The sequence below is a fragment of the Bos grunniens genome, chromosome 21 (genome assembly GCF_055505025.1).
Source record: "Bos grunniens cultivar Pamir isolate PY7600 chromosome 21, Bosgru_T2T1.0, whole genome shotgun sequence".
In the NCBI taxonomy this organism is placed as follows: Eukaryota; Metazoa; Chordata; class Mammalia; order Artiodactyla; family Bovidae; genus Bos; species Bos grunniens.
The window spans coordinates 50,502,959-50,513,904 of NC_141185.1; the positions used below are offsets into that span (position 1 = coordinate 50,502,959).

A 10,946-nucleotide genomic window follows, 5' to 3' on the forward strand; every position below is an offset into this window, starting at 1 on the left:
ACAGATGATTGGCCCTCTTTTAAAGGCAGAAGCTGAAAGAGGAGGCCCCTGCAGGACCCCTAAGAGGTGAGAGCCTTGAGGTTGCACCTGGGACTGGGGTGGGGGTAGGGGGCAGAGTGGAGATGACTGGGGGGCCAGTGGCCCTGACGCAGCCCAGTAACGGTCTTCTGACCCAGAAGAGATGCAGGCATGGAGCCAACCTTCCCCATGGAGGAGGGACCTGGACTGGAACTGAGAGAGGAGAACAGGGGCCTGAAGGGGTTTCAGGGCTGTGACAGGGACACGTGGCCAGAGTGGCAGGGACCCTGGAGACCACGGAATTGCCCAGGTCACCTGCCCAAGACAGGGCTGCAGTCCTGCCTCACACGGGGGCTCCTCTAGGGTCCAGTGTGTCGGGGGAGTGGGGGCCCTCCCAGCCCGCCCCCTCCTCAGGGACAGCTGCCCTGTTTCCAAGGGACTATTTGCTGAGATGCCCCCAGGGCTGAAGGGCCAGCACCCTGATCCCCAGCAGCTTCCTGCCATAGTGATGGTGATGGTCAGACACTATCAACAGAGGTAAAACTTTGCTTGTTTTACAGCCAAAGTCTTATGAATAGTTAAACACAGCTCCAGAGTTTGATGGACTGTTTTTATCTGTATTGATCTGTTTGATCAGTCCAAAAAATGGACTGTGTGGATCTGCCTGTTTTTGTCTGTTTCTATCTTAGTTCTTTCTCTAGAAATATATGACCAGTGACCTGTAGAATAATGACCCACTGATCTGGACAATGTAAGGACCCACTCAAGTTTAAAAGCCAGAAAGGTGTCTCGTGGTTAATGTAAAGTCTCTAAAAATAGAAGCACAGAGCACCTCCAGCAATGCAGCCTACAGCCTGCATCCCTTTCCTGTTTCCCGCCTTGTATAAATTCCGGCTCAACCTTGGAGTGCTGCGAGCTGGTTCTTTTGCACAGTGGTCTGCCTTCTCCCCCGGTTGCATCTTCCTTAAAATAAAGCTACTTTTCTTTTACTCAACACTTGTTTCTCAATACTGAGTTCTTATTCTGAGCTGGGTGACAATGTTGGCCATCCAGGCAGCAGTCATGTCCCTGGGGCTCCGGACCCTCCCCCTCCTCCGGGGGCGACAAGGGTGGTGCCTCTGAGAAGGTCGAGGTGCCAGTTGCTCCCAGCGAGGATCTACAGGGATGTGCCAGTAGCTGCCAAATGTGTTAGTTTCCGAACTTGCCCTGTCCCTCCCGAGTCCTTCTGTTGCAGGAAGGGGGACCCCTTCCAGGGCCCGAAACTGGGCTCTTGTGTAACACTTGGAAATGAATTGTCTGAGGAGACACATGCGCTGACAAAGCAAGAGATTTTATTGGGAAAGGGCACCCGGGTGGAGAGCAGGAGGGTAAGGGAACCCAGAACTGCTCTGTCACATGGCTCGCTGTCTCGGGTTTTAGGGTGATGGGATTAGTTTCCGGGTGGTCTTTAGCCAATCATTCTGACTCAGAGTCCTTCCTGGTGGTGCCTTGTTCAGGCAAGACGGATGCCAGAGAGAAGTATTCTGGGAGGTGGTCGGACAGGTGGTGCCTCCTTTTGACCTTTCCCGAACTCTTCTGGTTGATGGAGGCTTATTAGTTCCCTGTTCCTTACCAGGACTTCCTGTCGTAAAACAACTCATGGAAATGGTTACTATGGTGCCTGGCCAGGGTGGGTAGTGCCTGGCCAGGGTGGGCGGTTTCAGTCAGCGTGCTTCCCCTAACACTTCCTCACAGCCTGCTTTCACTTTCTGTTGAGAGAAGGAAACTGGCCTCTGAAGGAGCTGCGGAGCTGTTGACTGAGTGAGTAGAGGGGTGTGTACCTTGGAAGCCCCCTTCCCACCTGTTTGGGAATATTCTTTGCCCTTTGGAACTTTGGGGTCAATTTGGACAGAACAGGAGTGGGACCTGGCTTTTCTGTGACTCTGTACCAGTCTCTACCCAAGAGGAATTTGCATGTTTGTTTGTAATCTGTTCCAGGGGAGTGGGTGAAGTGAAGATGGGGCCTACATCCATCCAGTGGACTTCTAGACTTTGTAGAAGTCCACTGGACACTTCCTGGCAGGTTGGCAAAACTAGAGCTATGACCTTGTTTTAAAAAAGTCTTTTTTTTAATTGCAATACAGACTGGCCCAGTTTGCTTTCGATTCTGAAGAATGGTGGCCCCTGAATGGGTCTCTAAATTCCTCCACTATTTGGACTTAGAACTAATTTGTCAAAGATCTGGTAAGTGGGAGGGAACTCCATGTGCAGGCCTTCCTGTTACTCCATAGTAACAGTAACAGGGCACTGAAAGGCAAAATTCTTCCAACAAGGACACTAAATTAAAGGCAAAAGGGAAACTAAACTGTGAAAAGCCTGCCCCCTTTACAGACGAGTCTTTGCAGGCGAGGGAGTGAAAAGAGGGGATCAGCTTCTTATGGATCTGAATTTCCCCCACCTCTGTGGTTCTTATCCTAATGCTCCAGGCAGGGGCTGCCTAGGTCTGCGCCCCCTTCCCCCAGTCTCTGGACGGAAGAAGACTTCTATTGTTCTAACACCAGGGGAGTTCTAACCTGGGGCACCCCCCACCCCACCCCCTGCCCAGCATGAGAAAAAAAGGATCTGAAATAGTTTCTTCCTTTAAGACCTGACAGGACACTCGGTTTGGTCAGGGTGTGTCCACTACAGGGGGAGGGGGAGGGAGAGGGTAGATTTCCAACAAGACAGTTCTCTGCAGGAGGTCTGAGTGCGAGAGGACAGCCAGTTGGCCATCATTGGATTTTGTTTTCCACCTCAAACCTACTAAACCATAAAAACACCAGTCCTCCGTACACAGGCGATCCAGGAAAAATGGTAGAAACGTTCATTAGTATTTTTTCCGACCCCGCCCCCGGTTGTAGGCTGATGCACAGACATGGGCGATGATCGGCTTCACAGTGGGGGTGCAGCACCTTGTTCCCGACACTGGTGTCTCAATGTTTGGCTTCCTGAGGGATAAGCAGACAAGCCCGAGTTGGGTAACATGGCTAAGGGGCTTCCAGAAGCTAAAAGAGGCAAAGAGGGACCCTTCCCTGGGGCATCAGAGACAGAGCAGCCCTGCTGACACCTTGTTTCAAAACTCTGACCTCCAGAACTGTGAGAGAATACACTGCTGTTTTAAGCCATCAGGCTTGTGATGATTTGCTGCAGTAGCCCTAGATATTCAAGATGAATTTCCAGAAATGAAAAATAAATTCTTTGTCATATTTTTTTTTTTTTAAGTTTTCAGAAAAGCTTGCTGACCTCCTACTCTAGAGCATGGTGGTCATGTGGATCCCAGGACCCCTGGTCATATCCTGTGTCCCCCCGTGTCTGAGACTCACAGGGGAGGGTCAACTGATCTAGAGAAGGCAGGTCAGTCCAAACACCCGCAGGAGCCAGGAGGGAAGGAAATAAGTAAAGGGGATGGAGAGGACTAGGGCCCCTGGAAAGGACCAGCTGCACCTCAAAAGGGTGGTGAAAAAGCAAGATGCCGTGTGCATGACACGGTCTCATGTGTATAAAACTGAAAAAGATATACAGATATGCCTTATAAACTTGTATGCATATATGTACACACATGTCCAAATGTGATGTCAGAGCATGTGAAATGCGCTGAAGGCTGTACATGAGGTTGAGGACATGGATGCTCCCTGAATGGAGGGGCAGATGCTTCTGTGAGCAGGCAGGAAGCCTGGCCACACCCAAGAGGGGAAACAGGCACATGGGAGATGATCATAGTCCTAATTTTTGTCAGTTCAGTTATACATGAGAAAAAGAAAATATAGAAAATTAAACGGAGAATGAAAACAATATAAAGGAGACAGCAGCTGCTCAGCTCCAGTGACCCCCTTTTTAGGGAATGCAGCCCAGTGAAACTGGATCTCCTGAGGCTTGAAAAGGAGCTGGAAATCTGGATTTTCATGTGAAATTGGAGCACTGTGCAGCTACCAAACACTTGAGGAAAAAAATAATGTTGATTCTCTACCATCGCTTTCTGAAGGGAAACCAAACACATCCCTGGACCACCTCCAGTCCAAGCTGGTTTGCAGCCCCTGATCTGCAGCAAATCAAGCTGCATATGCTGATGTCCAGAGTGGGGCCAGGGCCTTCTGGGTCCTTTGTGAGGGGGAGGGGGACAGGTAAATGGCATGGGTTGAGTGTGCCATGCACCAGGGCTCTGATAAGCCCTTCACATGCTTCCATACATTTAATTAATGTAAAGTAGATACTAAAGTCCCCTGCACAGACGGCGAAACTAAGGCTCTGGTGAGTAACTTGCCCAGGTTCATCCAGCTCTGAGGGATCTCCCACAATCTCTCCCCTCTACCTTCTTTGCCCTTCTGGCACCTCCTCCTCCTTCCTCTGTCCTGACCATGACCTTCCTGGTTCCCTGTCTTCCAGTCCACACGTCTGGCTGCTGGGCAGGCAAGGCTCAGCCACATCCAGGCTGTACTCCGACGGGGGCACCATGTCCAGGATCACAGATTAGAGTGGAGGAGGGGCTGCTGGGGAGACTCAGGCAAAGCTGCTGATTTCCAGGTCGGGGAACTGAGGCCCAGAGAGGGCACAGGCCTGACCCAGGGTCACACAGCAAGAACCTCATCCTCTCCTTCCCCAAGCCCTCCCTCTGTGACATGAGAAGGATCCAAAGTTGTCATTTAGTCTTAGGTGGAATCTCAGGGTGAGTTCAGGTAATTAAGCCAGGATCAAACTGGGGTACAGAGAGCATGACACCCCCAGCATTCCTCACGCCAGTGCCCCTCCCCACCCTTGGCAGTGCCCACTGGGAGGCCAGCAGGCTCCAGGGCTCCACTGGTGATTGGGGCTCAAGGAGCTTTGTGAGTCCAGGAAGGTTCTCAGGCTTTGTTTTGTGTTTCTCTTTCTAGCCTCAGCTTGTCCCGGGGTTTATTATCAGCAAAGTGACAAGGCCCCTGATGGCAGGAAGCTGGCTGGGGCTCAGGGTGCTGGCCCTTCTGCCCTGGGGGCCTCTCAGCAAATAGTCCCTTGGAAACAGGGCAGCTGTCCCTGAGGAGGGGGCGGGCTGGGAGAGGCACACTCCCCCAACACTGGACCCTGGAGGAGCCCCTGTGTGAGCAGGACTGCAGCCCTGGCTGGCGGGACTGTCTTGGGCAGGTGACCTGGGCAATTCCGTGGTCTCCAGGGTCCCTGCCACTCTGGCCATGTGTCCCTGTCACAGCCCTGAAACCCCTTCAGGTCCCTGTTCTGTCTCAGTTCCGGGCCAGGCCCCTCCTCCATGGGAAGGTTGGCTCCATGCCTGCATCCCTTCTGGGTCAGAAGACCCCTACTGGGCTGCCTCAGCGCCACTGGGACCCTGGGGTCCCCCCAGTCATCTCCACTCTGCCCCCCGCACCCCCCTCCCCCCAAGTCCCAGGAGCATTCTCAGGGCTGGCCCCTCCCAGGGGTCCTGCAGGGGCCTCCTCTTTCAGCTCCTGCCCTTAAAAGGGGGTGATCATCCATCCATCCTCACCCCCTCCCTGAGATGCCCTGGAAGACTCCCCATCAGCATCAGACACAGCATCCTTGTTCATTTCCAATCCCTTCTTCCCTGCTTGGAAGCTGCTAACCAGTCTCCCAGGCCAGGAAAACCCACACAGGTAGGACTACTCCTAGATCTTTCCAGACTGGCGCATGGATGGCTGCTTTGGAGCTTATGAGCCAAACATTATGTTAATTTGTTCAGTGATTTCTCCAAGACACTCGTCCTTGGAGTCACGCTGGGTTGAGATATCCCCTCCCCAGTGGGGAAGAGTCACAGGTTGAGACAAAAATGGGTGGAGGGGATTCACAACAGTCCCTACTTCCCATGTCATTCTGTTCCCACGGCCTTGCTCTTACCTCATGGCTCCTCCCTGTTCACCCCTGAAACTGCCCTTCTGTGGTTGAAGCTGTGTCCCCTCAGATGGCAGCTCCTTCTAGTGATGCTGCAGGGAGGACAGGCCGGGACACATCCTCCAAAAGACTACAATCCATAGTCTTTTTTCTGAAATCCCTTTGGGACAGATATGCTTCTGAATTCAGAAACTTTCTGCTTCCGACTAGTAACACGGTACATCTACTCTATGTGACATCACACCCCACTGGTGTCTAAAAACAATTTGTGATCAAACACATTCATTTTGGCAGCTGTACTTTTGAACATTCACTTTCATTGAAATAAACAAAAATTGTTAATTGTCTCAGGTCTGTTCAGGTCAAAATTTGCTACCAAACTATTTTTTTTTTTAATTCTTTTTCAATTTTGAGAATCATGAAGGTTTGTGATTGTAGAAAAGGAGAAGCATACTCTATATTCCTTTAAATAATGGTATCTAACACAAAGAAGGCGATGGCACCCCACTCCTGTATTCTTGCCTGGAAAATCCCATGGATGGAGGAGCCTGGTAGGCTGCAGTCCATGGGGTTGCTTAGAGTCAGACACAACTGAGCGACTTCACTTTCACTTTTCACTTTCATGCATTGGAGAAGGAAATGGCAACCCACTCCAGTATTCTTGCCTGGAGAATCCCAGGGACAGGGAAGCCTGGTGGGCTGTCGTCTATGGGGTCGCACAGAGCCGGACACGACTGAAGCGATTTAGAAGCAGTAGCAGCAGCACAAAGAGATAAAAATATATACACAGTTTTGATGCCACCCTCAGTCTAGCTGTGAGTTTAGGATAAAACAAGTCTCCTGAAAAAGCCACCAGTGATGTGTGGGGAGAATCATTCTGGAGTGGCTATGCTGTTACCCAAGTGTCTTGAGTCATTGATTCTAATTCTACAGGTCCTGAGCCTCAGCCTTCACAGGGCCCTGGGTCGTTTCCAGGCATCTGACTCAATCCATCTCCGGATCTGGATCTTTCTCTGGTGGATCTTCAGTGAGGACCACTGCCACAACCAGTGACCGTGACCTGTCTGACCATCACAGCACCATGGCCACCAGGTCCACATCCACAGACCAGGACTACTTGGCCTTGGTGTGGTTCTGCTTCCGCCTGCTGCAGTTGTTCTCCAGCTGTATGGCCTTCTGGCTGGTGACTTCTGGCTTTCGGAAGAGGGGCTACGGGGACGTAAATATCTGGGCCATGCTCATCTGGTTCCTCTCTTTGCCCATAAGCCTCATCATAGTCATAGTTGAATTATGTTATATCCAGTCCCACTTTCATTTCTCGTACCACATGCCCCTCACAGATGCCTGCTTCGCCGCCCACGTCTATCTCTCACTACTCGTCGTCCAGTCTATCCGGAGACACCGGTTTTTGCCTTATGAACCTTTCATAGACCGCGTCAACGCTGCCCTATCATTCACCTACATTACGTGCTTCCTTTATGGTGTAGAACTGTCTTGCACGTGGAACTGCGACAAGCTCAAAGACCTCACCTGCGCTGTGTACACCACACAGGGCGTGCTGAAGGTGCTGGAGATGTTTGTGGCCTGTGTCATCTTCACCTTCATCTGCAACACCTCCCGGCACCCAAAGGAGCCAGCTCACGAGTGGTGTCTGGCCATCTATTGGATCTGCTTTATCCAGGCAGTTGTGGCCACGCTGCTGAACCTGGGCAGCTGGGAGTACAGGCTGCCCATCCAGCTGACCCTGCTCTCCGTCCTCCTCTACTCCACTGCTTTGGTTCTCTGGTGGCTCTACCCAGTAGATGAGGAGATTGAGGGCAAGCCCAAGGGATTCTGGGTCTTGTACATGTTGAGGCTCACCGACCGCTGGAGCCGCTGGAGCCGCAGGGACCATCGACAGGCTGTGGTCATCCTGACAGCCATCAACCTGCTGATTTATGTGGCCGACCTGGTGATCTCAGCCCGCTAGGTTTTGTCAAGGACTGAGGATCAGCCCTCTTGTCAATGGAGGTTTCTATACTGAGCTCTGATGTCATCTTCCTGGCTCCCCTTCTCACATTCTTTCCCGTTCATCTCTCTCTCTTTTCTGTTTCCTTCTCTCCATATGCTCTTTGTCCTGTTTTATGTGTTTGCTCACACCCTGTTTTGTCTTTCTCTTGCTTCTCTCATCTTTTCTACATTTTCTGCTTTTGCCCCTTTTCTGATCATCCTTGGTCTCCTATGTCCTGACCTCCTCTCCCCATTTTCCTGCTGATCCATCAAGATCAGATTTCTTCCTTCTCTGCCCACCACCGCCTCCCACCTCCTAAGGTGCTGACTTCACAGCACACACCTCACTATGTGGCTGTTCACACGCTGGACATCCAGAGGGGCCTCGTTGCCAAAGCAAGTCTGTACCCCTGGCAGTGCCTTAGTTGGTGTGTGTGTGTGAGTTTAGGGGTGGCATGGGTAACTAGGCTGCTGCTGCTGCCGCTAAGTCGCTTTAGTCGTGTCCGACTCTGTGCAACCCCATAGACGGCAGCCCACCAGGCTCCCCTGTCCCTGGGATTCTCCAGGCAAGAACACTGGAGTGAGTTGCCATTTCCTTCTCCAATGCATGAAAGTGAAAAGTGGAAGTGAAGTCTTGCAGTCGTGTACGACTCTTTGCGACCCCATGGACTGCAGCCTACCAGGCTCCTCCGTCCATGGGATTTTCCAAGCAAGAGTACTGGAGTGGGGTGCCATTGCCTTCTCCGGGGTAACTAGGCATTGGGCCTCAATTATCTGAGTGGAAGGCGGGTGTACAGTGTGCCCTCCCTTCAATTAAAAAAAAAAAGTCTCAAGAGGTTAACTATTTCCAGCGGGCAGAAGTCTTAAAACAGAGACCCTGGATTCCAGGGCCCCACCTGATGTTCAGCCCCTTTGAGATTGGCTCCAGAATTTTTGCAGGCTCACTAAACACCTGCTGCCTAGAGGGTATCTTAGAGGAAGCCAGGGGTGAATGCCTTCCATCCCAACTACTCTATAGGGAATAAAAAAAAGAAGCTGGTGAAGAACCCCAGGATCTTGAAGACACCTGTTTGCAGCGTTGGTGAGGGGCAGCGATGTGGCCCTCCTGCCCCAGCGTTCAAAACAGCACCCTAGTGTCACCAGGGCTAGAGGTGCCAGGAAAGTGGAGGTCTGAGGGAGGCGCAGGGGAAGGCCCCCCACTGCTGCCACTCTCTCCTGGACTGGGGTGAAGCACAGGGGCAGGTGGGGTGGAGCAGGGGGCATTCCCAGGAGGTAGTCTCCATGGCAGGCAAATCTTAAGAAGCATTGAAATAAAATTAACATTTTAATGAAAGACAAGAGAAATTTAAACATAAACTTTTGGTTAAATACTGCAGAGATCACATGAAATAAGCACTGAAAAGTGTCCACTGGATGTGACCATTTGAAAGTCATTGACAGCCTTGCTTAGAGCTTTTTTATGAAGTTCTCAGGACAAAAGCCAGTGCATTGGAGACAGAGAAAGAGAACGAAAGACGGTAAATATAGGTTTCTCCTGGGGCAGCTAGTGTCTGTAAGGGGAAAGAGAGGGTCACAGTTGGAGAGGAGCCAAGGGTCAAGGGAACCTAGATGATAAGTTTGCAAAAGGTCATTTACTATTGCTTGACTTCAACCCAAAGGAACATCCAAATACTGACACAAGGCCCAAAGGGGAAAATACTTTTTAATGCCCAGAGCATGATAAAATGTGAATCACGGTGACAGTGTATGACATCATTTAGGTAAATAGGAGATATGTTAACTTGTTATCAAACAGTCTGAATGGTCCAACTGTTTTGGAGTCAGAACAGGAAATAAAGAGAAAGAGGGTAAAGGTTATTAATGTTAAGAAACTTGTGATTATCACTTCAGAGTTACTTACTTCATGAACCCAATTCTTCTGTACAGTATATTGGACAGTAGATGCATGCAGCTATTTAATTTTTTTTAATCATATCCTTTTGTTTTATTTATTTATTTTAGCCAAGCCATGCAGCATGTGGGATCTTAGTTCCCCAAATGGGAACTGAACCTGTGCCCCCTGCAGTGGAAGTGCAGAGTCTTAACTACCAAGGAAGTCCCCTAATTTTTAACTAAATAAAATTAAATAGATTGAAACATGCAAGTCCTCAGTCCTACCAGCCACATTTCAAGCACCATATACCTACATGTTGTTAGAGGCTACTGTATTGAACAAGACAGGTATAGAATATTTCTATCATTGCAGAAAGTTCTACTGGGGACTTCCCTGGTGGTCCAGTGGTTAAGAATCTACCTTGCAATGCAGGGAATGTGGGTTCAATCCCTGGTTGGGGAAGTAAGATTCCACATGTCTCAAAACAACTAAGCCTGCATGCCATAACTAGCGAGCCCACGTGCATCAGCTAGAGACTCCATGCACCACAGCCAAAGATCCCAAGTGATGCAATGAAGACCTGATGAGGCCAAATAAATGAATAAATACATATTTTAAAAAGTTCTGCTGACTGCTCTGCTTCATATATTCCAAGGCCGTATAGTTAGATGCATATATGTTTGGGCTTGTTATGTCTTCTTGTTTACTTTCTCAATTCAAAAACTATCTCCTTGTCCCTTGTGATGTTTATTACCCCAAATTCTGTTTCTCAGAATTTAAATTTGCAATCTGGGCTTTAGTTAATGAATTTACATTTACCTAAAATATCTTTTTCCACATTGTTTCCTTGCCACACTTGAACTTTACACAATCTACATGGATATTTCAGTGTTTTTGCTAATCGAGGTGATAAGGGAATAACAGAAAATAAGGTTTTGACACAAAATTGGCCTACCGACTTTCCTGAAACAGTCCACTAAAAATTCATACAGGTTGATTCAGGTCAGTTTCATTTTTATCTAGCAATTTCTTTTCTGCTCTTGTTAATTTCTTATTGAATTTCTCATTGAATTTCTCCTTGGGAAATAGTCTAAAAATACCTATTTCCTTAAAAACAATCAGTCCCTCTGGTAGGCTGGAAAAATATTTCTTGGAGAGATAACCTTGTCAACTCCTGTATCCTGTGAATGTTATTTATTTGGAGGAAAAAAAAAGA

The 10,946-nt window shown here is 49.5% G+C and overlaps 1 protein-coding gene across 2 annotated transcripts; it reads left to right on the top strand.

Moving 5' to 3' along the window:
- Positions 1 to 1,664: 1,664 nt before the first annotated feature.
- Positions 1,665 to 10,354, top strand: LOC147349700 (myeloid-associated differentiation marker-like). Of its 2 annotated transcripts, XM_086364640.1 has the most exons (3): positions 1,761 to 1,818; positions 2,142 to 2,241; positions 6,802 to 10,354. In XM_086364640.1, exon 3 carries the CDS (start codon positions 6,950 to 6,952, stop codon positions 7,835 to 7,837), a length of 888 nt encoding a protein of 295 aa, XP_086220766.1. In that variant the 5' UTR covers positions 1,761 to 1,818; positions 2,142 to 2,241; positions 6,802 to 6,949; the 3' UTR covers positions 7,838 to 10,354. The 2 variants fall into 2 exon arrangements, with proteins under 2 accessions (XP_086220765.1, XP_086220766.1); XM_086364639.1 differs by lacking the exon at positions 2,142 to 2,241 and having other exon boundaries at positions 1,665 to 1,818.
- Positions 10,355 to 10,946: the final 592 nt, after the last annotated feature.

Bases quoted from the DNA above. Each gene is read 5' to 3' on its own strand.
- LOC147349700 (XM_086364639.1), top strand. From the start codon at position 6,950: ATGGCCACCAGGTCCACATCCACAGACCAGGACTACTTGGCCTTGGTG.